This window comes from Pituophis catenifer, unplaced genomic scaffold, assembly GCF_029215685.1.
Source record: "Pituophis catenifer annectens isolate HBS135680 unplaced genomic scaffold, rPitCat1.0.hap2 SCAF_8, whole genome shotgun sequence".
NCBI lineage: Eukaryota > Metazoa > Chordata > Lepidosauria > Squamata > Colubridae > Pituophis > Pituophis catenifer.
In genome coordinates this window covers 81,021,828-81,047,373 of record NW_027256888.1, presented here as the reverse complement: position 1 = coordinate 81,047,373, position 25,546 = coordinate 81,021,828, and the positions used below count along the sequence as shown (strand labels likewise).

Here is a 25,546-nt window from a genome sequence, read left to right as displayed (position 1 = left end):
AAAGCCCATGGGAGAAACCAGGTTCTCTTAACAACCGAGTTACTAACTTATCAACTGGAGTGATTCACTTAACAACGGTGGTAAGAAATGTCGTGAAATGGGGCAAAACTCACTTAATTAATACCAATGGAAATTTTGGACTCAATTGTGGTCATAAGTCAAGGACTACTTGTATTGCAGCCAGCAAAGTTTGGTTTCGCTGATCATTAAAGCAGCCACATCTCTTAAGATCATTAAAGCCGCTGCATCTTTTTCAAGGCCTGCAGATGTTGTCCATGGATGTATAATTTAATTTTAATTTAATTTAATTTAATTTCCAATTTATATACCGCCCTTCTTCCTGAGGACTCAGGGCGGTGTACAGCCAAGATAAAAAACATAGAATACAAATATTGAAAAACATTTAAAAATATATATAAATTTTGGCCCAAAAGTTAAGAAATCACAGACTGATTAAAAAAAATTTAAAAATTTCTTCTTAAGCCAACCTGGCTTGCTGGAAAAGATGGGTTTTAAGGGAACGACGGAAGGCATTGAGGTCATGGATTCTCCTTATCTCCGGGGGCAACTGATTCCAGAGGCTGGGGGCCCCCACCGAGAAGGCCCTCCCCCTGGGGGTCACCAGCCTACATTGTATAGCCCATAATTTCCCCATGTTCACCAGAGATCACCTTTTCCGAACAGCAATTTTTTATTAAAAGTCCCAAATTTTCTTGGGTTGCTGCTTATTCCAACAGAAACACAGAGGGGATGGAGTAATGGAGAAGCAGTTCAGTCTCTGTCCCCTTCTGTTGACATAAGCAGCAACCCAAGAAAATGTGGGACTTTTAATAAAATAAAAATTTAAAACATTGCTACTTGGAAAAAGGTGTTATCCAACTCCTCCCAATTTCTCCTGCTGCAGTATTGCCCTTTTAAATCTCTTTTTTCTTTACCCGTTTTGAAACGTGGCCTGTTTCTTGGTGCTTTGACTTCCAATAGAAGGGAAGTGTGTCATTTGCTCTTTGTGTGTGATCAGCCCCAGCAGGCAGCCGTTTGCACTTTTTGGCACCCACTCGTCCAGAGAAAACCTGAATTCGGGCAATTTCAGCTTCCCCTCGGAAGGGCACCTGCTTCGCAACACGGGCCTGGCTGGCAGCATCGCCAAACACATGGTAAGCCCCTGGCGTGGAAGTTTCAGATGCGCTGGGGTCAAGGCACTGCGCCTTGCTGCCTGGGGAATTCTGGGAGTTGAAGTTCACTCATCTTCAAGCTGTCAAGCTTCGCCAACAGAGGAACAGGAGTCATTCCTGCATGGGGAAATAGGAGCAGGAAGATGGGTTAGATTTGTTTTCCGGCTTGTGTTCTTTGTAAAAATAATAAATGTGGAAAATAAATAGATGTGGAAAATGGATGGATGGATGGATGGATGGATGGATGGATGAGTAGATGGATGGATGAGTAGATGTATGGATGGATGAGTAGATGGATGTATGGATGGATGAGTAGTTAGATAATATAGACAATATATAGATTAGATGGATGGATGGATGGATGGATGGATGGATGGATGGATGGATGGATGGATGGATGGATGGATGGATGAGTGGATGGATGGATGAGTAGATGGATGGATGAGTAGATGGATGGGTAGATGGATGGATGAGTGGATAGATGAGTAGATGGATGGATGAGTAGATGGATGGATGGATGGATGGATGGATGAGTAGATAGATAGCTGGACAAGATAGACGATATATAGATTAGATGGATGATCGATCGATCGATCGATTGATCAATAGATAGAGATGGATGGGTGGATGGGTGGATGGATGGATTAGTAGATAGATGGATGGATGAATAGATGGATGGATGGATGTGTAGATAGATAAGATAGGCGATATATAGATTAGATGGAAGATAGATAGATGGGTGGATGGATGGATGGATGAGTGGATGGATGAGTAGATGGGTGAGTAGATGGATGGATGAGTAAATGGATGGATTGGTAGATAGATGGATAAGATAGACGGTATATAGATTAGATTGAAGATAGATAGGTAGGTAGGTAGATGGGTAGATGGATGGATGAGTAGATGGATGGATGGATGAGTAGATAGATAATAGACAAGATGATATATAAAGATTAGATGGATGATCGATCAATCGATAGATGGGTAGATGGATAGATGGGTGGATGGATAAATGGATGGATGAGTAGATGGATGGGTGGGTGGATGGATGGATGGATGGATGGATGGATAGATAGATAGATAGATAGATAGGATAGATAAGATAGATGATAGATAGATGATATAGATAGTAGATAGATAGATAGATAGATAGATAGATAGATAGATAGATAGATAGGATAGATAGGATAGATAGGATAGATTAGCAAGAGGATGGATGGATGGATGGATGGATGGATGGATGGATGGATGGATGGACGTGGAGGCCCTAATTGACCAGTCCATTTTGTGCTTACCAACAACAGGTGGTGCAGTGTGTCTCCCCCAAGGGACCCCTGGCTTGTTCCAGGACCTATTTCTTCGGCGCCACTCACACTCCTTACCTCGGTAAGTCCATCCGCTGATCCAGGATTTCTCCCCTGCCTGTTTCCTGAATGATCGCCATACTAGGCAGTCCTTCAAAAATGCCCACCATGTCACAGCACTGTCGGGCAAAATGCAAACCAGGAGAACTGACAGCAACCCCCTCTTGTCTTCCTTGACCCCCCTGCCCCCTTCCTTCCAGATGCCTCTAGAAGCAGCTAATAAACCTCTCCTCAAAGCTCAGCGTGAAAAACCCCAATTTCAAGATGCTAAAAAGGAAGTCCTTGACTTACAATCTCAATTGAGCCCAACATTGATGTCGCTAAGTGAGACACATGTTACCTGAGCTTTGCCCCATTTTACGACCTTTCTTGCCACAGCCGTTAAGGGAATCACTGCCACTGTTCAGGTAGTAACACGGTCCTTAAGTGGATCTGGTTTTCCCATTGGCTTGGCTTGTCAGGAGGTCGCAAAAGGGGATCATGTGACCCTAGGACACTGCGACCGTCATAAATATGAGTCAGTTGCGAAGCATCCGAATGTAAATCGCATGATCCTGGGATGCTGCCACGGTCGTAAGTGTGAAAAAAACAGTCGTAAGTCACTTTTTCCAGTGCTGCTACAATTTTGGAACGGTCGCTAAATGAAGTAAGTCGAGGACTAACTACTCTCTACATCCCACGTTCAAAATGCTAAAAGTGGATCGGAAAAATTTTAAGTGCATTTCAAGGATTATATATAAAAAGATGCAAAATAACAATTTAAGGGTGGAAGAGAGCGAAATAACTTGTGTTTCTCTATTTGTGTAAAAAGGGAGTGGCGATGGATTGGAAAAGAAAACAGAAGAAGTGTAAGTTTTTTCAAAATATCCTTTTATAATAATTCCATGGTCCTTTTCTAAGCACCTGAGCAAAACAACCCATAATGCATGCCAGTTGTGATTGTACACTGTACACAATTGCAATTTGAATGCTTTTTTTTAAAATATCCCACTCCAGAGGCTTTGATTTACATCTAAAATCAGAGTTTTCCCAATAGAGCTTGTTGATTTATATCAGCTTCTTCGCTTTTTTTTTTTTGTTACTTTACTAATGGCACCTAGTTTACCAAGATTTGCTTTGTGTTCAAGGTCTTTTTTTTAATATAAATTTGATTGAAGATAAAAAGGACTACAAATATGAGAAACTGAAATGAAGAGAAGAAAGAATAGTGAATAAGAAAGAAAATAGAAATAGGAACAAGGGGGAAAGGAAAGGAAAAGAAGGGAAGGGAAGAAAGGGAAGGAAAGGGAAAGAAAAGGGATGGGAAGGGAAGGGAAGAAAGCGAAGGGAAAGGAAGAAAGGGATGGGAAGGGAAGAAGGAAGGGAAAGGAAAGGAAGAAAGGGATGGGAAGAAAAGAAAGGGAAGGGAAAGGAAGAAAGGGATGGGAAGGAAAGAAAAGGATGGGAAAGGAAGAAAGGGATGGGAAGGGAAGAGAAGGGAAAGGAAAGGAAGAAAGGGATGGGAAGAAAAGAAAGGGAAGGGAAGGGAAAGGAAGAAAGGGATGGGAAGGGAAGAAAGGAAATGAAAGGGAAGGGAAGGGTAGGGGAAAAAGGGAAGGGAAGGGAAGGCTTCCAGACTTTCTGATGGCAATTATAATTATATTTATATTTTATCTATTTTACCTCTCTAAAGTTACATCAATTTCCTTCTTTCTACAAACTTCACCTTTCTAAACCTTGAAATCCATAAATGACAACGATTATCTGTTCTTCCTTCAGGGTCTTTTCGTTAAAAAACAAAACAAAAAACTATCATTGTGTGACTCTGTCCTGTAAAGGAATTTTGGATTGTGTGAAGTTAAAAATCTTAATGAATCTTCATCATTCATATTGCATTTCTTTTTCTCTTTTTAAGCAAACTCTTATCTCAGATCTATTTTGCTGTGGTGGAGGCTGTCCTGGCTGGTATAGACACTTTCTCCAAAACGTCGCATGTTACAAAGGTACGTACTTCCTTCCTCAACTTAACAACCACTTCGTGATCGTTCAAAGTTACAACGGCCCCTGAAAAAAGTGACTTAGGACCGTTTTTCACACTTAACGACCATTTCAGCGTTCTCATGGTCGTGTGATTCAAAATTTCACATGCTTGGCAATTAGCTCGTATTTATGACCAATGCAGTGTCTCAGGGTCACGTGATCCCCTTTTGCGACCTTCTGGCAAGCATAGTTGCACTTAACAACGGCATGATTCACTTAGCGATGGCACTGATTTACTTAACAATCGTGGCCAAAAAAAATGTGGTTAAATCAGGCTTGATTCGCTTAAGAACCATTTAGTTTAACAAAAGAAATTCCCTCTCCCAAATGTGGTCATAAGTCAAGGACTACCTGAATTATACAACCTCCTTCATCCCCTTATCTGGTGTGCTTGTGTATAAGAAATTATAATTCTGGATCTAATTTACCGTATTTTTCGGAGTATAAGACGCACTTTTTTCCCTTCCTAAAAAGAGGCTGAAACTTTGGGTGCGTCTTATACTCCGAATGTAGCCCCGCCCACACGCCGGCCCCTACCCTTCGGCCTCCTCCCATCCTTTTCCTGGCTGCAGAGATTGCCACCGACAATGGCTTGTGTTTTTGGGCTCTGTGCGTTGTGTTTTCAGCCTCCAATTGCTCAATTTTTGGCTACCTGGAACAGTTGCTGCCTTCTCTTACCCCTTCCGCGCTTTGCCTGCTTTTCTAATTTCTGCTCCCTCCGATGATCAGCTGTGCTTTTGAAGCTGTTTTTCAGCCCCAACACGAGCGAAGCGATCTTCCATGCTTTGCCTGCTTTTCTAATTGCTGCTCCCTCCGACGATCAGCTGTGCTTTTGAAGCTGTTTTTCAGCCCCAACACGAGCGAAGTGATCTTCCGTGCTTTGCCTGCTTTTCTAATTGCTGCTCCCTCCGACGATCAGCTGTGCTTTAGAAGCTGTTTTTTAGCCTCAACCAGCCCCAACCTCAAAACCAGCGAGCGAACTAATGTGCTGAAGCTGACCAGGCTAAGGACTAGCACAGAGGTCTGCAAACTTAAACACTCAAAGAGCCATTTGGACCCGTTTCCCACAGAAAAGAAAACACCGGGAGCCACAAAACCCTTCCGGTGCCTGACTATTTCTTGAGCTAGCGTATGTAGTTGAATTAAACCTTCTGTTTTCTTCAGAAACTTGTCTATTCTTGGATTTATCCATGGTTGGCCTACTGGGGGTTGAAAAGCTCAATAAATCATGTGCCGGCAGGTGTCGCACATTGACGGCTGTGACGCATATTTTGAGTGACGGAGCCGCAGCAGAGGGGTGAAAGAGCCACATGCGGCTCCGGAGCCGCAGGTTGCTGACCCCTGGACTAGCCAGATGAATACAGGCAGAATTCCCCCCCCCCTCTATTTTCCTCCCCAAAAACTAAGGTGCGTCTTATATTCTGAAAAATACGGTGTTTATTCATTGAAGCCAAGATCTCCGGATCTCCCTCATTCAGCTTTACACTGTGTTGCTAACCATGGACACAGGTTGCCCTATTCTCTCTTCAGCGTGTAGAGTTAGTCCTCGACTTACGACCACAATTGAGCCCCAAATTTCCATTGCTGAGGAAAGACAGTTGCTCAGCGAGCGCTGCCCTGTTTCGCGACTTTTCTCGCCACAGTGGTTCAGTAAATCCCTGCCGTTCTTAACCCAGTCACAGGGTTGTTAAGCGGATCAGGCTCCCCCACTGACTTGATTGATTGATTGATTGATTCAATTTATATGCCGCCCTTTCTCCGGAGACTCAGGGCGGCTTACAATGCGTTAAGCAATAGCCTTCATACTTTTGTATATACCTGCTTAGTAGGGCTTTCGGGGCCTCCCAAGCGTTGTTCTTTTTTATACAAAGTCAGCTTATTGCCCCCACAATCCGGGTCCTCATTTTACCTACCTCGAAAGGATGGAAGGCTGAGTCAACCTTGAGCCTGGTGAGATTCGAACTTGCAGTAATTGCAGGCAGCTATCTATAAATAGATAGATAGATAGATATAGATATAGATAAATTAATAAAGATAGATAAATAGATGAAAGATAGCTAGACGGATGGATGGATGGATGGATGGATGGATGGATGGATGGATGGATAGATAGATAGATAGAGATGAGATAGGTAGGTAGGTAGGTAGATAGATAGATAGATAGGATGGATGGATGGACAGACGGACAGACAGACAGATAGATGGATAGAGATAGATGGATGGATGGATGGATGGATGGATGGATGGATAGATAGGATGGATGGATGGAGATATATTATATATATATATAATTTATTTATTGGTTCGATTAATATGCCGCCCTTCTCCGGAGACTCAGAGCGGCTTACAATGCATTAAGCCAGTGGTCCCCAACCCCCGGTCCGCGGACCGGTGCCGGGCCGTGGAGTACCTGGCACCGGGCCGCGCAGCAGCCGGGGGACAGGAACGCTGCAGCGCAAAGGCTCCTGGGCCGTGCGCAATGGGCCGTGCGCAAAAGCTCCTGGGCCGTGCCCCCACCCCTGCGCGCGCTCAGCGGGCCGCGGTGATAAAAAGGTTGGGGACCACTGCATTAAGCAATAGCCTTCATACTTTTGTATATACCTGCTTAGTAGGGCTTTTGCCCCCCCCCAAGCAGTGTTCTTTTTTATACAAAGTCAGCTTATTGCCCCCACAATCTGGGTCCTCATTTTACCGACCTCGGAAGGATGGAAGGCTGAGTCAACCTCGAGCCTGGGGAGATTCGAACTCGCCGTAATTGCAGGCAGCTGGCAGCTAAGTTTCTACTTATAACAGCAGTTTTTAGTCCGCTGCGCCACCAAGGCTTCTTGCTTTGCGTGTCAGAAGGTCGCCAAAGGGAATCGCGTGACCTCCGGGACACCGCAACCGTCATAAATACGAGTTGGTGGCCAAGCGTCTGAATTTCGATCATCTGTGTGAAAAATGGTCACTTTTTTTCAATGCCGTTGTAACTTCGAACGGTCAATAAAGGAACGGTTGTAAGTCAAGGACTAGCATTATTTATCCTTTGTTTTAAAAATTAAGAATACGGTTGATCGCATTTGATTGTTTCTCCCCCGCCCCATCCTTTCTCTTGACAGGCGAAAGAAGTAGCGGAGAAAGTGTTTTTCAATATGCTTGAGGCCTTTCAACTGTCATGCTTTAAAACTCCGCTACGGTACGTCTCTCTCTCTCTCTCTCTCTGTTTCGTTGTTTTAAGCCAGGGGTGTCCAACTCAATTTCATTGACGGCCGCAATGACCTCGGGGACCGGGGGGGGGGCATGGCCAGGGTGGGTGTCACCAGCTCGACATCACTCATCGAGGCTCTGTTTTGAGCCGCGAAGGCCCCTTGCAGCCCTCTGCCAATGAAAACAGAACTCGGGGAGGCCGCGCGTGGCCCTCCCGGATTCCGTTTTTATCCACGACGGCCTCCTGAAACCAGTGGTGGGTTTCAATTTTTTTTTACGACCGGTTCTGTAGGTGTGGCATGGCTTGGTGGACGTGGCAGGGGAAGGATACTGTAAAATCTCCATTCCAACCCCACTCCAGGGGAAGGATACTGCAAAATCCCCATTCCCACCCCACTCCAGGGGAAGGATACTATAAAATCCCCATTCTGTCCCCACTCCAGGGGAAGGATATTGCAAAATCCCCATTCCCTCCCTACTCCAGGGGAAGGATATTGCAAAATCCCCATTCCCTCCCCACTCCAGGGGAAGGATATTGCAAAATCCCCATTCCCACCCCACCCCAGGGGAAGGATACTGTAAAATCTCCATTCCCTCCCCACTCCAGGGGAAGGATATTGCAAAATCCCCAGTCCCCCCCCACTCCAGGGGAAGGATACTGTAAAATCTCCATTCCCTCCCCACTCCAGGGAAAGGATACTGTAAAATCCCCATTCTCTCCCCACTCCAGGGAAGGGATACTGTAAAATCCCCATTTCCTCCCCACTCCAGGGGAAGGATATTGCAAAATCCCGATTCCATCCCTACTCCAGGGGAAGGATATTGCAAAATCTCCATTCCCACCCCACTCCAGGGGAAGGATACTGTAAAATCCCCATTTCCTCCCGATCAGCTGGGACTCGGGAGGCAGAGAATAGATGGGGGCGGGGCCAGTCATAATTTTTACTACCGGTTCTCCGAACTACTCAAGATTTCCACTACCGGTTCTCCAGAACTGGTCAGAACCTGCTGAGACCCACCTCTGCCTGCAACCCTCCGCCAGCAAAAAACGGAGCTCAGGGTGGCCACGCGGGCCAGATCTAAGCACCTCGCGGTCCTTAGCACCCCTGTTCTAAGTATTTTTATTCAAACTGGGATTGTATAATGGATCGTTTCACATGGGGCTGATTTTTGAAAACACGGAACGACTCTCCCTTAGTTCTTAGAGGCTTAGAAGATTTAAGATTAAACTTTAGCGTCACTTTGAATGCACCCTAATCGGCATACATTAAAATGAAATTTCTTTTGGAAGCCGCTCTCAATGTACCCTACGTAAACATGACTAAATAAATAAATAAATACAAAATTATGCATATACCCCCATTTGCATTCTCTACACTCCAGGTAGTCCTCAACTTAGGGCCATTTGTTTATTGCCCTCTTGACGTTACAAAGTTAGCGAAAACAGCAATTTAGGATTGCTTTTCACACTTACAACCTTTGCAGCTTTCTCCTGTGATCAAAATTTAAACGCTTGGCAACAGGATAAGGATAATTTTATTTCTATACTGCCCCTCTCCCGAGGGACTCAGGGCGGTGTACAGCCAGGTAAAAACACAATACAAATATCACAATTTAAATTTAAAAATTCTTAAAAAGTATTACATTTAAGGCCAAAATTAGCTTAAAAAACCCCAAAAATTTAAGAACTCCGAATTTAAAACTCAATTTATAAAGCTAGCCCTGCCTGTCGGAAGAGCAGGGTCTTAAGAGCACAGCGGAAAACTCGGAGGTCAGAGGTCTTGCGTATGTCCGGGGGCAGTTCATTCCACAGGGCTGGGGCTCCCACAGAGAAGGCCCTCCCCCTGGGTGTCGCCAGCCGACATAATTTGGCCGACGGCACCCTGAGGAGTCCCTCTCTGTGGGAGCGGACTGGCCGGTGGGAGGCTATTGGTGGCAGAAGGCGGTCTCGTAGATACCCAGGTCCTGAGCCATGGAGCGCTTTAAAGGTGGTAACCAACACCTTGAATCGCACCCGGAAGACCACTGGGAGCCAGTGCAGCTCGCGCAGGAGGGGTGTTACATGGGCGCAACAAGTTGCACCCATAATTACCCGCGCGGCCGCATTCTGGACCAGTTGGAGCCTCCAAGTGCTCTTCAAGGGGAGCCCCATATAGAGAGCATTACAATAGTCCAGCTACTGGCATGTAATTGTGATGGTTGCAGTGTCTCGGGGTCACGCCATCTCCTCTTACGACCTTATGATGAGCAGGATCAATGGGGTGATTCCCGATTCGTTTAACGACCATGTGACTAACTTAACTGCAGGGATTCCTTTAAAAAGTGCGGCAAGAAAGGTTGCAGAACTCACTGAGTAGCTGCTCCGCTTAGCGACACAAATTTTGGCCTCAATTGTTCCTCAGGTTGGCCTGTACAACATGACGTTTAGCGTCACCGGAGAATCTGGTTAACTTCAGCGTTTCATTTATCTTCCTCTTTCTTTCTTTTTAAAAACAAAAATATCTTTTGTACAGCATCAAGATAGATTTCTGGATTCAAGCTGTGAACAACCATGGGAGGTGAGTACTTTCCTTCTCTTGAGAAGACAATCCTTTTGCTTTGATGTTTGATTGACGTGATGGCCTCTGGCTGTGTTTCTTGCTGTTATGATTATTAGATTTTTATCCCTCCGTTTTTATATATCTAAAGCTTACCCAAGACTCCTGCCTCCTCTTTTTCCCCACGGCAACAACTCCGTGAGGTGGGTTGGGCTGAGAAAGAGGAACCGGCATAGCTTTCGTACCTAAGGTGGGACTAGAACTCACTTTCTCCGGGTGATTGGCCCAAGGTCACCCAGCTGGCTTTCATGCCCAAGGCGGGACTAGAATTCACCATCTCCTGGTGATTGGCTCATAGTCACCCAACTGGCTTTCGTGCCCAAGGCAGGACTAGAACTCCCTGTCTCCTGGTGATTGGTTCATAGTCACCCAAATGGCTTTTGTTTCTAAGGCAGGACTAGAACTCACCGTCACCTGGTGATTGACCCAAAATTATCCAGATGTCTTTCATACCCAAGGTGGGACTAGAACTCACCGTCTCCTGGTGATTGGCTCAAAATTATCCAGATGTCTTTCATGCCTAAAACGGGACCAGAACTCTCCGTCTCCTGGTGATTGGCTCATAATCACCCAACTGGCTTTCGTTTCTAAGGCAGGACTAGAACTCCCTGTCTCCTGGTGATTGGCCCAAAGTCACCCAACTGGCTTTCATACCCAAGGCAGAACTAGAATTCATAATCTCCCGGTTTCTAGACCCGCATCTCAGCCACTAGACCAAACCGGCTTTCGCAGAAACAAGAGAATAACACTGTTTAAATTCCAGCGCAATTATGCCGAACCGTTATAGAAATTTCAAAATAAGGATGGCTTAATCGAAAATGAAGGCATCACAAATAACATTTTATTTTCCTGCATAATCTGGGCGTTTGCCAACCCGGATCCTCGAGAGGCAAAAAGCCGACAGCCAATGAGGCAGGCGGAGTTATGCTGGGCTGCCATTCCGGTATAAGATAATATTTAATATTCTCTCCATGAAGATCCAGATCGTTGGAGGCCACGTTGTACCATCTGTTTCGGCTGCTTGTGCCGATTTGGGGGGGGCAGCATTTTTGACTCCGGCGTCCTCTCATTTGAAAGGAGCACCTTGCCAATAACACCTGTTGCGCTCCATAACGCATGAGGGAAGACAAAGAGCCCAGGAAAGAAAGAGCTGGGAGGGAAAGACACACAGAATGAAGAGATGGAAGTTGTGTCGATTGGAAGCTTGTCTTGTGGGCTGAGAACCCACAACAGCCCTTTAAGGTAGTGCAGATCCAGAAAGCACCTCTCGTGGTCATGGGTGGGATTGAAAAATTTTAGCAACCAGTTCTCTGCCTGGTTGCTGGGGGGGGCGTGGCCATGGGGGCGTGGCCTAGTCTGGAGGCTTTCCTCAAGCCTCCGGGAGGGCGAAAACGGCCTTCCCTGGGCTCCGGAGGCCAGAAACGCGGCGCCATTTCCGGATTTCCGGGACTTCCGGTAGGCCCATTTTTCACCTCCGTGTGGGCCCTGCACTTACATCCGGTTTACCTGAACCAGCTGAATCCCATCCCTGCTTGTGGTCTGTGGGAATGAGAATGACCTTGGGGGGGGACAGAAGGGAGAGCTGCAGACCCAGGCGAATGCCACAAAAAAGGGTTAGGGTTCCCAACCCACAGAAAGAAAAAGAGAAGTGGGGAAGCATCAGAAAGGACCCTTCCTAGTTTTCTGGAAAGCAAAAAACGGGAGACGGTGAGTTCTAGTCCCGCCTTAGGCGTGAAAGCCAATTGGGTGACTTTTGGTCAATCACCGGGGGATGGTGAGTCCTAGTCCCGCCTTTGGCATGAAAACTAGGTAATTCAGGCCAATCACCAGGAGATAGAGAGTTCTAGTTCCCCCATAGGCATGATAGCTAGTTGGGTGACTTTGGGCCAATGATCAGGAGACGGTGAGTTCTAGTCCCGCTTTAGGCATCATAGACAGCTGGGTGACTTTGGGACAATCACCAGGAGACAGTGAGTTCTAGTCCCACCTTAGTCATTAAAGTTGATTGAGTGATTTGAGGCTGGTCTCTCCCTCTCAGCCCAACGCACCTCACAGGGTTGTTGTTGTGTGGAAAATATGTGTAGGAAGATGGGTTGGATATGTTCACCGCCTTGAGTTATTTGTAAAAATAATAATGACGATGATGGGATACAAATCAATAAATAAAAATAAAGGAGGAGAACAATGTTTTCAGACTGAACAAGATTTTGTGACCGTAACCTCACAATAAAGGTGGAGTTAGTACTTACACTTGGTATTTCTTGCCTGGACAAACTCAAAGGACCAATAGCAAATCCATAAGAAGACCAAAATTAGATTTTAAAGGCAGTCCTCAACTTACAACCATTCATTTAGTGACCATTGAAAGTTACCGTAGTCTCCCAGAGAAAATTAGTAAAGAAAATACCTATTTGATTATATATGTAATAACAGCTGCAAGGATTGTTTATGCACAAAACTGGAAAGCAGAGAAAATACTGCTTTGGAAGGAGAAGTAATTAAAAAAAAAATTTAGATTGTGCAGAAATGAATAGATTTAACTTTGATGATTAAAGAAAGAGAGGATTCAGAATACTTTTTAAGATATGGAATCAATTTTACCATTGGTTAGAAAAGAGATACAAGTAAGTAAATCAATAGTTATGTATAAAAATGCTACAATTAGAATATTGTGAAGAATTGTGTAATGGACTTGGCGAGAATGAAGATCGAAGAAACAACAAAAAGAAGAAGTTTTGGAGACAATACCGAGATGTCGCATGGAAGGAATGACTGATTTATGAAATGTTTGTTTGTCTAAAAAATAAAAAACTTTTTTTTAAAAAAGAAAGAAAGACAGTAGCACTGAAAAAATGACTTACGACCTCCCCTTGCCCTTAGGACCATCGCAGCATCCTACAAATCCACATTATCAAAATTTGGGCACTTGGCAACTGGCATGGACTTAACGACAGTTGCAATGTCCCAGGGTAATTTGATCGCCATTTGGCAGGAGTCTTTATTAAAGTAGCTTTTGCCAAAAATATACAGTAGTGGGGAAAATTGTGGAAACCTTTTGAGAAAAGTGTATTTTCTAACCTTACACTTATTAAGTGTCTTAATAACCACTTTTCTTTTTTTTGGAGTAATACCATAAAGTTACATATCAATGGAAAGATAATTTAATCAAGAATGTAATGCAATAACTTTTAGGAAGGATTTGCTATTAGAATAGCAGTTACAGTATAAAGAAGAAAAGTGAAACATATAGAAAAAACGAGATACACAAAAATGATCACCATAGAAAAAATGAAGTATACAAAAATGATCCCCATGTCAGTTAATCCTTAGTTGGGTAATCTTTAGCATGAATGACGGCCTTACAACGTCTTCCCACAGAGTGAACCAAGTCTTTTAGTTCTGCAGCTGTTCTAATGTGAAACCAAGATTGCTTCTATTAACTGGGTTTTATTGCTGGGTGGCTTCTGACTAACAAGTTTCTTTAGTCAGCTCCATAGATTTTCCATTGGGTGAAGGTCTGGGCTATTCCCAGGCCATTCCAGCAGTGGAATAGGATTATCTTGAAACTTCCCCCCCAAAAAATGGTGGTGTTAGCCATCAAACCTCAAAAATACACTTTTCCCAAAAGGTTTCCACAATTTTGGCCGCTCTTGTAACTACTCACTGTCACTTCTTAGACAAAGCGAGACTTTTGGGGTGATTAAGAATTCATTCTCTGTAAGGAAATTTGAAAGAAAAATATTCTCTTTTCCAATGCTGAAGGATTTTTTTTTTCTTTATTTCTTCCCAACTGATGCTATCGGAGTTGAACGTTTGAGACGTGCCACGCACTGCAACGAAAGCCTCCTAAAATCTTATTTTTCCTCCCTACAGAATTATTCCAGTGGATAACAAGGACAGCCTGTACTTGGTTAAAACGGTGAGTATTTTTCTCCGTGCTGCAGAATTACTTACATTGGAGCAAGCCGAGAGAGGACACTTTGCATTAGAACAGGGGTCCCCAAACTTGGCAGCTTTAAGACTCGTGGACTTCAACTCCCAGAATTCTCCAGCCAACAGTTGGCTGGAGAATTCTGGGAGTTGAAGTCCACGAGTCTTAAAGCTGCCAAGTTTGAAGACCTCTTCGTTAGAACCGACCTCTGACCTTCTAACAAGCGAAGTCAGTGGGGAAGCCAGATTCAATTAACAACCAGTGTGACTAATTTATTTATTTATTTATTTATTTTTAAATTTGTATACCGCCCTTCTCCCTGAGGACTCAGGGCGGTGAACAGCCAAGTAAAAGCATAAACTACAAACACAACAAATACAATTAAAAAGATATATATATAAATTTGGCCCCATGATTAAAAACAATAACAAACAATTAAAAACATTTTAAAAAGTGTAAGGCCAGCCCGGCTTGCTGGAAAAAGAAAGTTTTAAGGGCACGGCGGAAGGCACCGAGGTCTTGGATTCTCCTTATCTCTGGGGGCAGCTGATTCCAGAGGGTAGGTGCCCCCACAGAGAAGGCCCTCCCCCTGGGGGTCACCAGCCTACATTGTTGTAAGAACTGCAGTCATTTATTTGACAGCTGTGGCCAGGAAGGTCATAAACTGGGACAAAACTCACTTAGCAACTGTCTCACAGAAAGTTTGGGCTCCGTGGTGGGCGTAGGCCTAGGAGTCCCGTCCGGTTTAGAACGCTTCCCTCCTGCTTTGCTACAGGTGACCATGGCTGTGTACGACATCCCTGACCTGCTTGCCGGAAGAGGCTGCCTGGGGTCCGTGGTCTTCTCGGAGTCCTTCCTGACCTCGCAGATTCTTGTCAAGGAAAAAGGTTCTGTGGGGAGAAAGAACCCTCTGGGGGGAGGACACCTCTGCGATTTAACTCACATATGCAATTACATAGTTGTTTGTTTTTTTTTAACTTTACCTTACTATTTTAATGGGACGCGGTAGCTCAGTGGCGAAGACGCTGAGCTTGTTGATTGAAAGGGTCGGCAGTTCAGCGGTTCGAATCCCTAGTACCGCGGAATGGGGTGAGCTCCCGTGACTTGTCCCAGCTTCTCCCAACCTAGCAGTTTGAAAGTAGGTAAAAAATGCAAGTAGAAAAATAGGGACCCCCTTTGGTGGGAAGGGAAGAGCGTTCCGTGTGCCTTTGGCATTGAGTCATGCCGGCCACATGACCACGGAGACGTCTTTGGACAGCGCTGGCTCTTCAGCTTTGAAACGGAGATGAGCACCGCCCCCTAGAGTCAGGAATGACTAGCACATATGTGCAAGGGGATCCTTTACTTTTACCTTTACCTTACTACTTTACTTTTATTTAACTTACCTTAACTCAGCTCAAGCTTAACCTTAACCTTAATTTAACCTTAGCCTTAATTTAAGCTTAACTTTAACCTTAATCTTTTTTAACTGAACTCAACCTTAACCATAAATCTAACCTTAATTTAACCTTAGCCTTAATTTAATCTTAACCTTACTTAACTCAATTCAGCCTTAACCTTAACCTTAACTCAACCTCAACCTCAACCTCAACCTTAACTCAACCTCAACCTCAACCTCAACCTCAACCTCAACCTTAACTCAACCTCAACCTCAACTTCAACCTTCTTCTAAATCATCTTCTAAATCAGAGCTGTCCAACCTTGGCAACTTGTGGACTTCCAGCTCCCAGAATTCCCCAGCATGAGCAGCCGTGGAATTCTGGGAGTTGAAGTCCGCAAAGTTCTTAAAAGTTGCCCAGGTTGCAGATCTCTCCTCCAAAAAGGTTGCTTTGGTAGAAAGTGCACCATGTCAAATGGATGAAACGGCCTGCAAAAGCTTGGCCAGAAACCTAAAACGGCCCACTCGGAGCTGCTAACATTTATTTTGTGGTTGCTAAGCTCCCTGCTCAAAAGAATCCCGTAGTCAGGAAGGCAGGACTGTTTTTCCAAACACTTTGGAAGTAAAAAATATCTGTTGCAAAGTCATCTCCAACTTGCAAAGAAGAGCTGGTGAGATGCATTTCTGAAGGCAGAATATAGCTTTGGATTTACTGTATATATATATCTAAGCTATCTGAGTCTCACAGAGAGCAACACAGAGTTGCAGTTTGTCAGCAGAAAAAAGGCCCAGAAACTTGTGAATGAGATTTCACAGAACCAGGGCTATAGAACAACTTAGTTTACGTAGGTAAAACCTGGCTAGAAAGAATATGCATATTTATATATATCTATATATATCTATATATATCTATATCTATATCTATATCTATATCTATATATCTATATATCTATATCTATCTTTCTATCTATCTATCTATCTATCTATCTATCTATCTATCTATCTATATGAATGTCTTTTAAGATTCTCCTCATCTGCTCCTAATTTTGGGGGTGAGCAGATGTGCACCCCTGTCCCCACGCCGCTATGTGAGAGGCATCCTTGGAATGGAATAGAATAGAAATAGAAATATAGAATGGAATGGAATAGAGTAGAGTGGAGTGGAGTGGAATGGAACGGAACGGAACGGAACGGAACGGAACGGAACAGAATAGAATTAAGAGCCCTGGTAGCGCAGCAGACTACAGCACTGTTAAGTAACACCAGCTGCCTGCAATTACTGCAAGTTCAAATCTCACCAGGCTCAAGGTTGACTCGGCCTTCCATCCTTTATAAGGTAGCTAAAATGAGGACCCAGATTGTGGGGGCAATAAGCTGACTTTGTATAAAATATACAAAAGTATGAAGGCTATTGCTTAACGCATTGTAAGCCGCCCTGAGTCTCCGGAGAAGGGCGGCATATAAATCAAATTTAAAAAAAAAATTAGAATAGAATAGAATAGAATAGAATAGAATAGAATAGAATAGAATAGAATAGAATAGAATAGAATAGAATAGAATAGAATAGCAGAGTTGGAAGGGACCTTGGAGGTCTTCTAGTCCAACCCCCTGCTCAGGTAGGAAGCCCTATACCATATCAGACAAATGGTTATCCAACATCTTCTTAAAAACTTCCAGTGTTGGAGCATTCACAACTTCTGCAGGAAAGTCGTTCCACAGATTAATTTTTCTCACTGTCAGGAAATTTCTCCTTAGTTCTAAGTTGCTTCTCTCCTTGATAAGTTTCCACCCGTTGCTTCTTGTCCTGCCTTCAGAAGGTGCTTTGGAGAATAGCTTGACTCCCTCTTCTTTGGGGCAGCCCCTGAGATATTGGAAGACTGCTATCATGTCACCCCTAGTCCTGTATATGTATTGCATTCATATCTGTGCTGCCTTCTCACTTCCGTGCTAAGAAAGCCATTCTTGCAATGCTCAGAGACAAGGAAATGAAAGAATTCTGTAAACACACCGCTTCCTATGGAGCGACACAGAGGGCAGTTGTGTTTGGCCTCTGTGCTGAGGAAGGCTGAGTGACAAAATTAGAACAAGAAGAAAAGCAGTCCTAACTTACAGAGCAATGTAAGCACAGTAAGTTTACCAATAGAAGAGAATATTTGTAGCTCAGGGTTGAACTGTGGGGTCCTTGGGACTCTCTGAGCTTAGTGGTTTTCTTGCAGACGTTTCATTACCCAACTAGGTAGTGTCATCAGTGCTAGAAGGGAGTGGGGTTTGTGGAGAGGAGGAGGAAGAAGAGGGCGGTTGTGGGGTCCGTGGCACGCTCTGAGCTTGGGGGTTTTCTTGCAGACATCTAATTACCCAACTATGTAATATCTTCAGTGCTAGAAGGGAGGGAGAGAAGGAGGGACAGAAGAGGAGTGTGGGCTCCTTGGTGCTCTCTGAGCTTAGTGGTTTTCTTGCAGACGTCTCATGACCCAACTAGGCAACATCATCAATGCTAGAAGGGGGTGAGGTTTGCTCTCATTTTACATTCTAGTGGGTTGCCCTGTCAGTCTCGGTGGGAGTGGTCTTTGTAGTTCTTTGACTGGACTGTTGTATACTGTTTGATTGTCTGGGTTGGTTACTATTGGTGTTAATCTCTGCTTATGTGGGTGTGGATTGCTGACCAGAAAGTGTTGTCGTCTTTTAGCTTTTTGACTGTCTCTTTTGAATGGTGTGTAGATGTTATTTATCTCTGTGTGCCTGTTGATGGTTGATTTGTCTGAGTGCCAGGCTTCCAGGAATTCTCTAGCCTTTATGGATTTAGCTCGGTCTAGGATGCTCACAGTTTCCCAGTTCAACTGCAACCGACCCCCCATGTAAGCAGAGATTAACAGCTGGATTAATACTGGACCAGCAATCAAATGGTAAACAGTACACTCATCAAAGATCCATTGAGATCACTCCCACTAATACTGACAGAGAAATGATTTGTATATAGAGAACAACCCACACTCCCTTCTAGCACTGATGATGTTATCTAGCTGGGTAATGAAATGTCTGCAAGAATACAGTCAGGTTCAGAGAGCTCCAAGGACCCCATAGTCTTTTTTCCTCCTCCCCTTCCTCCTCCTCCTCCTCCTCTCCCTTCTAGCACTGATGATGTTACCTAGCTGGGTAATGAAATGTCAATCTGAACACAATCGAGTTCAGAGAGCTCCAAGGACCCCACAGACCTTTCTCCTCCTCCTCCTCCTCCTCCTCCTCCTCTCTGCAAACCCTAATCCCTCCTAGCCCTGATGATATTACTTAGTTGGGTCACAAAAAGTCTGCCTGAAAACAACCAAGCTGAGAGAGCACCAAGGACCCCACAGTGATCATCGTCATCGTCATCATCATCCTCTTCCTCCTCTCTGCAAACCCCACTCCCTTCTAGCACTGATGATGTTACCTAGTTGGGTCATGAAACATCTGCAAGAAAACTACCAAGCTCAGAGAACAGCAAGGACCTCATAGTCCTTTTTCCTCCTCCTCCTCCTCTTTGCAAACCCCACACCCTTCTACCATAGTACTGATAGTGTTACCTAGCTGGGTAATGGAATGTCTGCAAGAACGCAGCCAAGCTTGGAGAGCACCAAGGGCCCCACAGTAACTTCTACTTTCAGAATTGCTTTCGGAGAGAATCCAGCAACTCAGCCCCCTTCTCTTTTCACTTCACTGCAGATGGCAGCATCAGCACAGAAACCAGTTACCTCGTCCTCACTGCAGCGATCCCGAGATCGGTGTCTTGGCTGGTAAGTAGACTTTGATTCTGCAAAACCTTGGAGGTTTTCCTTCCCCTCCTCCCCGCCACCTTCCTTTGCAAAAGGAATCTAGAAAACAGATTACAAAGCTGTTTTTTTTCTAAGACGGTCGAAAGCAAGGAGGAAAGATTGTTCTTTTGTGACGGTTCGCAGGTCGTTGAAAACAAAAGAGGGTGAATTCTCTCTTGGGAGTGTGTTCCTTTGATATTTTTCCCAGGAACTGCGGGTCAGATCAGAGTCAGGAGCCACAGGAAGTGCTGAGGTGGCTACGGGCAGCTGAGGTGGAGAGTTCAGGCGCTAGAAAACACTGCGCCATTATCCCAATAAAGGGCCTTTATTGGTTTAGAAGTGAACTTTATACAAAGAAAATACATAACCATAATTTATAATTTATGTTTAATAAATTATAAACATAATTTATGTTTATTTTATTGATTGATTTCGGCGCCTCTGAGTCAGTCTTGATTCCTTGAGCAGTCCCCGCAGTTTTCGGGGTGAGATTTTGCAATGGTTTGCCATTGCCTCCTTCCTAGGGCTGAGGGAAAGGGACTGGCCCAAAATTATCCATCTGCCTTTCATGCGTAGGGTGGCACTAGAACTCACCTTCTCCTGGTGATTGGCCCAAAATTATCCATCTGCCTTTCATGCCTAAGGTGGGACTAGAACTCACCGTCTCCTGGTGATTGGACCAAAATTATCCATATGTCTTTCATGCACAAGGTGGGACTAGAACTCACCGTCTCCTGATGATTGGACCAAAGTCACCCAGCTGGCTTTCATGCCTAAAGTGAGACTGGAACTCACTGTCTCCTGGTGATTGACCCAAAATTATCCAGTTGTCGTTCATGCCCAAGGTGGGACTAGAACTCACTGTCTCCTGGTGATTGGCCCAAAATTATCCACCTGCCTTTCATACCTAAAGTGGGACTAGAACTCACCGTCACCTGGTGATTGACCCAAAATTATCCAGATGTCTTTCATGCCTAAGGTGGGACTAGAACTCACCGTCTCCTGGTGATTGGCCCAAAATTATCCATCTGCCTTTCATGCCTAAAATGGGACTAAAACTCACCATCTCCTGGTGATTGGCCCTAAATTATCCATCTGCCTTTCATGCCTAAGGTAGGACTAGAACTCACCGTCTCCTGGTGATTGACCCAAAATTATCCATCTGCCTTTCATGCCTAAAACGGGACTAGAACTCACCGTCTCCTGGTGATTGGCCCAAAATTATCCACCTGCCTTTCATGCCTAAGGTAGGACTAGAACTCACCGTCACCTGGTGATTGGCCCAAAATTATCCAGATGTCTTTCATACCCAAGGTGGGACTAGAACTCACTGTCTCCTGGTGATTGGCCCAAAATTATCCACCTGCCTTTCATGCCTAAGGTGGGACTAGAACTCACGGTCACCTGGTTTCTAGCCTGGTGCCGTTAACTGCTATCCCAAACTGGCTGCACTTTCTATTTATACTGATTGGCAAAAACATTACATCCTTCCCATAATATCAGAAAAAAACGAGCTCTCTTTGTAGGTTTTACCCATAGATCATTCTGTGAGACGTAGAAAGTTTTCAGTTTTCATGGCTGAGGAAATCCGTCCCACGTTTATTAAAATATCAGTATTCCAGGGGGCTTTTATTATTAAAAAAAAAAACACCTCATCAAACTCTTAACAGTCCAGGCAATAAGGCCTGTCCACGCACTAATACTTGGGATTATAATTTATTTACTAGTTTTAAATGGCTGCCTATCTCAGAGACGGGACTCTGAGCGGCTAACAGTATTAAAAGCAATTTTAAAACACATAACAGTAAAGCGTAAAACCTATAGCCGCCAGAAAATAATTACGACAGAAACCACCTTCATCATAACAGAGAAACAGACCCCCATCCCGCACCGAGGCTCCAGAGCTTCAAGCACAACGTAATCCTATTATTAATATTTTTGCATTTCTGCTTTACTGCTGAAGTATTTCAGCCCCCCCCTCTCCCCCCCCCAGTCTTTATCACTTTCTTTTAAGCAGCATTGCGGGGAGATTAAATTGTAAGGTTGCAGAGTGGGAGTTGGAGTATGGAGAATAGAAGACCAGAATATAAATGCAGGATTTTCAATTCCCTAAGCCAGAATTGAACCTGTTCTTGGTTTCGGCTCTAGGTTGAAGAGAATGAAGTGAAACTCTCCGAACGGGCGCAGCAAGTCCTGAAGGTTGGTCTTATAAAATTTTTATGTTTTTTTTTTCTCTTCTAGTTTGGCCCTGAGGATTGCTAACTAGATCACTAGCCAGCATTCAATGTTGTTGAGCTGGTTAGTTTTGCTCCTATATTAGTCTAGTGCAGTGGTCCCAATTTTTTACTACCTGTTCTGTGGGCACGGCTTGGTGGGCTTGGAGAAGAATAGTGCAAAATCTCCGTTCCCACCCGACTCCAGGGGAAGGATACTGCCAAATCTCCATTCCCTCCCCAATCCAGGGGAAGGATATTGCAAAATCCCCACTCCCACTGCACTCCTGGGGGGAAGGATATTGCAAAATCTCCATTTCCATCCCACTCCTAGGGGAAAGGATATTGCAAATTCCCCATTCCCACCCCACTCTGAAGCCAGCCAGAGGTGGTATTTGCCGTTTCTCCGAACTACTCAAAATTTCCGCTACCGGTTCTCCAGAACCTGTCAGAACCTGCTGGATTTCACCTCTGGTCTACTGCTTCTCAACTTTAGGACAGGTGGACTTCAACTCCCAGAATTCTCCAGCTAGCATGGTCAGCTGGGGGATTCTGGGAGTTGAAGTCCACACATTTTAAAGTTGCCCCAGGTTGAGAAAAATTGTATTACAGATTGTCTTTGACTTACAACTGGTTGCTTAGTGGCCATTTGAAATTATGAAGGACATCCCCCTCCCCAAAAAAACCCCATACTAATAACCCAGATTCAAAGTTTCGACAGTCTTCCGTCCCTACTGCCACATTATTGCATTTGGATGTGTGGTCTGCATTTACGGCCATTTGTGGCCCCTTCATGTGAGCACAATTTACAGTGGTTTTGCCACTGTAAACCAGTATCGACTTCCAATTTCCGACAAAATCATCCATTGCTGACGACAAATTCAATTAACAACCGCCATGTTCTCTTCATGACTGTGAATTGGCTTAATGACCTCTGCAAAGAAATGTTGTAAAATGAATCCCGTCAGTGTGATGATCCGTTTAACAACCGGCACGATTTACGACTATAATTCCAGGCTCAATTACGGTCATAAGTCGAAGACTATGACTGTAGACATTTAAATATGAGCCCGCAGTGTGCAAAAGAGCGAACACAGTTCTAGGCTGCATCAACAGAGGGATAGAATCAAGATCACGAGACGTGTTAATACCACTTTATAAGGCCTTGGTGAGGCCACAGTTGGAATCCTGCACCCAGTTATTTATTTATTTATTTATTTAATTATATGTGTGTGTGTGTGTGTGTGTGTATGTATGTGTGTATATATATATATATGTGTGTGTGTGTAGGTCTTTGGTTATTCGGGTTTTCTCCCACTTTGTTTGAAACGTCGCCAAGACACTTCCAATTTTACGTGGGAGAAAACCCGAATAACCAAAGACCTACATACAAATACCCACGAAAACCTCAGAAAACAAATATATATATATATATATTTTCTATGCCGCCCACTCTCTGAGGACTCTGGGCGGCTTACACCAAAGACAGTATACTAAATAGCACATTGCCCCCTAACAATCTGGGTCCTCATTTTACCCACCTCGGAAGGATGGAAGGCCGAGTCAACCTTGAGCCGGTGAGATTTGATCCACTGATCTGCTGAACTAGCAGTCAGCTGAAGTAGCTGCAGTACTGCACTCTAACCACTGCGCCACCTCGACCTCAGTTTTGGTTGCCACGATGTAAAAAAGATGAAGAGACTCTAGAAAGAGTTTAGAGAAGAGCAACAAAGAGGATTAGGGGGCTGGAGGCTAAAACATACCAAGAATGGTTGCTGGAATTGGGTAGGCCTAGTTTGATGAAAAGAAGGACCAGGGGTGACACGATAGCAGTGTTCCAATGTCTAAGGAGCTGCCCCAAAGAAGAGGGGGTCAACCTATTCTCCAAAGCCCCCGAGAGTAGAACAAGAAGCAACGGGTGGAAACTAATCGAGGAGAGAAGCAACTTAGAACTAAGGAGAAATTTCCTGACAGTGAGGACAATTAACCAGTGGAACGGCTTGCCACCAGAAGTTGTGAATTCTCCAACATTGGAGGTTTTTAAAAAGAGGCTGGACAACCACTTGTCTGAAATGGTATATGGTTTCCTGCCTGAGCAGAGGAGGGCTGGACTAGAAGACCTCCAAGGTCCCTTCCAACTCTGTTACTCTATTCTATTCTACTCTCTGCATCTCTGCCCCCTTGATCCAGATACAGGTCAGCACCATGGACAGCAGCATCCTTGGCCAAAGTCCCACAATGAGACACGAAGGCAGTTTAAAGCTCCCCATTTAATGTAGAATCTGCAATATTTCTGAAGTCCAGAGAACATCAACTGCCAACGTCAACCGTCCCGTTGGGATGGACAGCAAAAGAAACTCCTGGGGCATTTTTATAACCAAGAGTAAAACTTCATTGACAGATCCATACAGGCACAGAAGAACGGAAACCAGTTCCCAGCTTTTGGCACGAAGCGCAGTAGAGGTAGTCCTCGGCTTACAACCGTTCATTTAGTGACCGTTCAAAGTTACGACGGCTGAACAAAACGGACCTGTTTCTTCACAGTTGCGACCTTCGCAGCCTCCCCATGATCACGGGATCATTCAAAATTCAGACGCCTGGCGACTGGTTCACACTTACGACCGTTGCTGTCTCCCAAGGTCACGGCATCCCCTTTTGAGACCTCCTGACAAGCAAAGTCAGTTTGGAAGCCAGATTCACTTAACAACCAGGTTACCCACTTGTGATTCACTTAACAACCGTGGCAAGAAAGGCTGTAAAATGAGGACTTAACAAATGTCTCACTTAACGACAGAAAATTTTGGGCTCAATTGGGGGGTCGTAAGTCGAGGACAACTTGTATAGTGAAACTCCCTTTTCCCTTTTGTTTAGAAAGAAGAATCTTTCCTGGGATCCCTCCTGACCGGAGGCGATGGAGCGTATATTGTTGCTAGCAGTTCCCTCTGTAGACCGGAGGAAGGTAAGCAAGCAAAAAATTTTCTACAGCACCACAATTCAAAGGCAACGTTTTTGTTTTTTTTTCTTTTGGATTGGACCTTTCTGAGATCCAGGTTTGTAAGCCAGATGTTGCCAGCTGGAAAGCCATAGCCTTGTCAGGACACACCTTTGCTCTCAGCGTGAAGTCTCCCCATTATTAATATTCTGCTTGTCATCATCTCCCTAGTAACCCCAATTATTGTATTTTTATTTATCTATTTATTACATTTGTATCCTGCCCATCCCACCATTGAGAAACTCTGGGCGAACAATAAATAGAATAAAAAAGGTAAATCAAGAAAGGTTTGGACAGCTTTTTTAAAAAAAAATTTTTTTTTTAATTTGATTTATATGCCGCCCTTCTCCGGAGACTCAGGGGGCTTACAATGCGCTAAGCAATAGCCTTCATCTTTTTGTATATTTATCCAAAGTCAGCTTATTGCCCCCACAACTGGGTCCTCAATTTACCTACCTTAGAAAAGATGGAAGGCTGAGTCAACCTTGAGCCTTGGCGAGATTCGAACCTGCAGTAATTGCAGGCAGCTGGTCTTAATAACAGGATGCTTTAGACCACTGTACTACCAAGGCTCTTCTATTTGTCTGGAGTGGTATAGGACAGAGTGTCAGGTTTCGATGTCGTCTCAAATAAATTGCATCTCCAAACAAATAATCTTTGATGAAATATTTCATTTATTAAGCACGACAACCTGTCCCCGATTATGTCGAAGCCAACACTGACTTCCTGACCCCAAACCTTCCCTTTCCGTTCCCCAATTCTCTGCGTCTCATTGGCCCTCTTCCCAAATCTCTCTCCCCATATCTACTACTTCAGCTCCCAGGAATGTCCCCCCTCCCATCTCATCTCCTAGGGGATATTATCTTCAGGGAAAATAAGTAGGTGAAAAGTCAAGCGTCCTCTTGC

General features: G+C 44.4%; 1 protein-coding gene across 1 annotated transcript in view; it reads left to right on the top strand.

Moving 5' to 3' along the window:
- Positions 1 to 25,546, top strand: part of DNAAF9 (dynein axonemal assembly factor 9) — an 89,405-nt gene that overhangs the window by 16,299 nt on the left and 47,560 nt on the right. Inside the window, exons 6-16 of the mRNA XM_070948539.1 lie at positions 1,019 to 1,154; positions 2,477 to 2,558; positions 3,348 to 3,384; positions 4,431 to 4,518; positions 7,654 to 7,730; positions 10,255 to 10,299; positions 14,212 to 14,257; positions 15,045 to 15,156; positions 19,347 to 19,417; positions 21,584 to 21,634; positions 24,520 to 24,607. Coding sequence (XP_070804640.1) covers positions 1,019 to 1,154; positions 2,477 to 2,558; positions 3,348 to 3,384; positions 4,431 to 4,518; positions 7,654 to 7,730; positions 10,255 to 10,299; positions 14,212 to 14,257; positions 15,045 to 15,156; positions 19,347 to 19,417; positions 21,584 to 21,634; positions 24,520 to 24,607 — 833 coding nt within the window. The remainder of the gene's footprint in view (positions 1 to 1,018; positions 1,155 to 2,476; positions 2,559 to 3,347; positions 3,385 to 4,430; positions 4,519 to 7,653; positions 7,731 to 10,254; positions 10,300 to 14,211; positions 14,258 to 15,044; positions 15,157 to 19,346; positions 19,418 to 21,583; positions 21,635 to 24,519; positions 24,608 to 25,546) is intronic.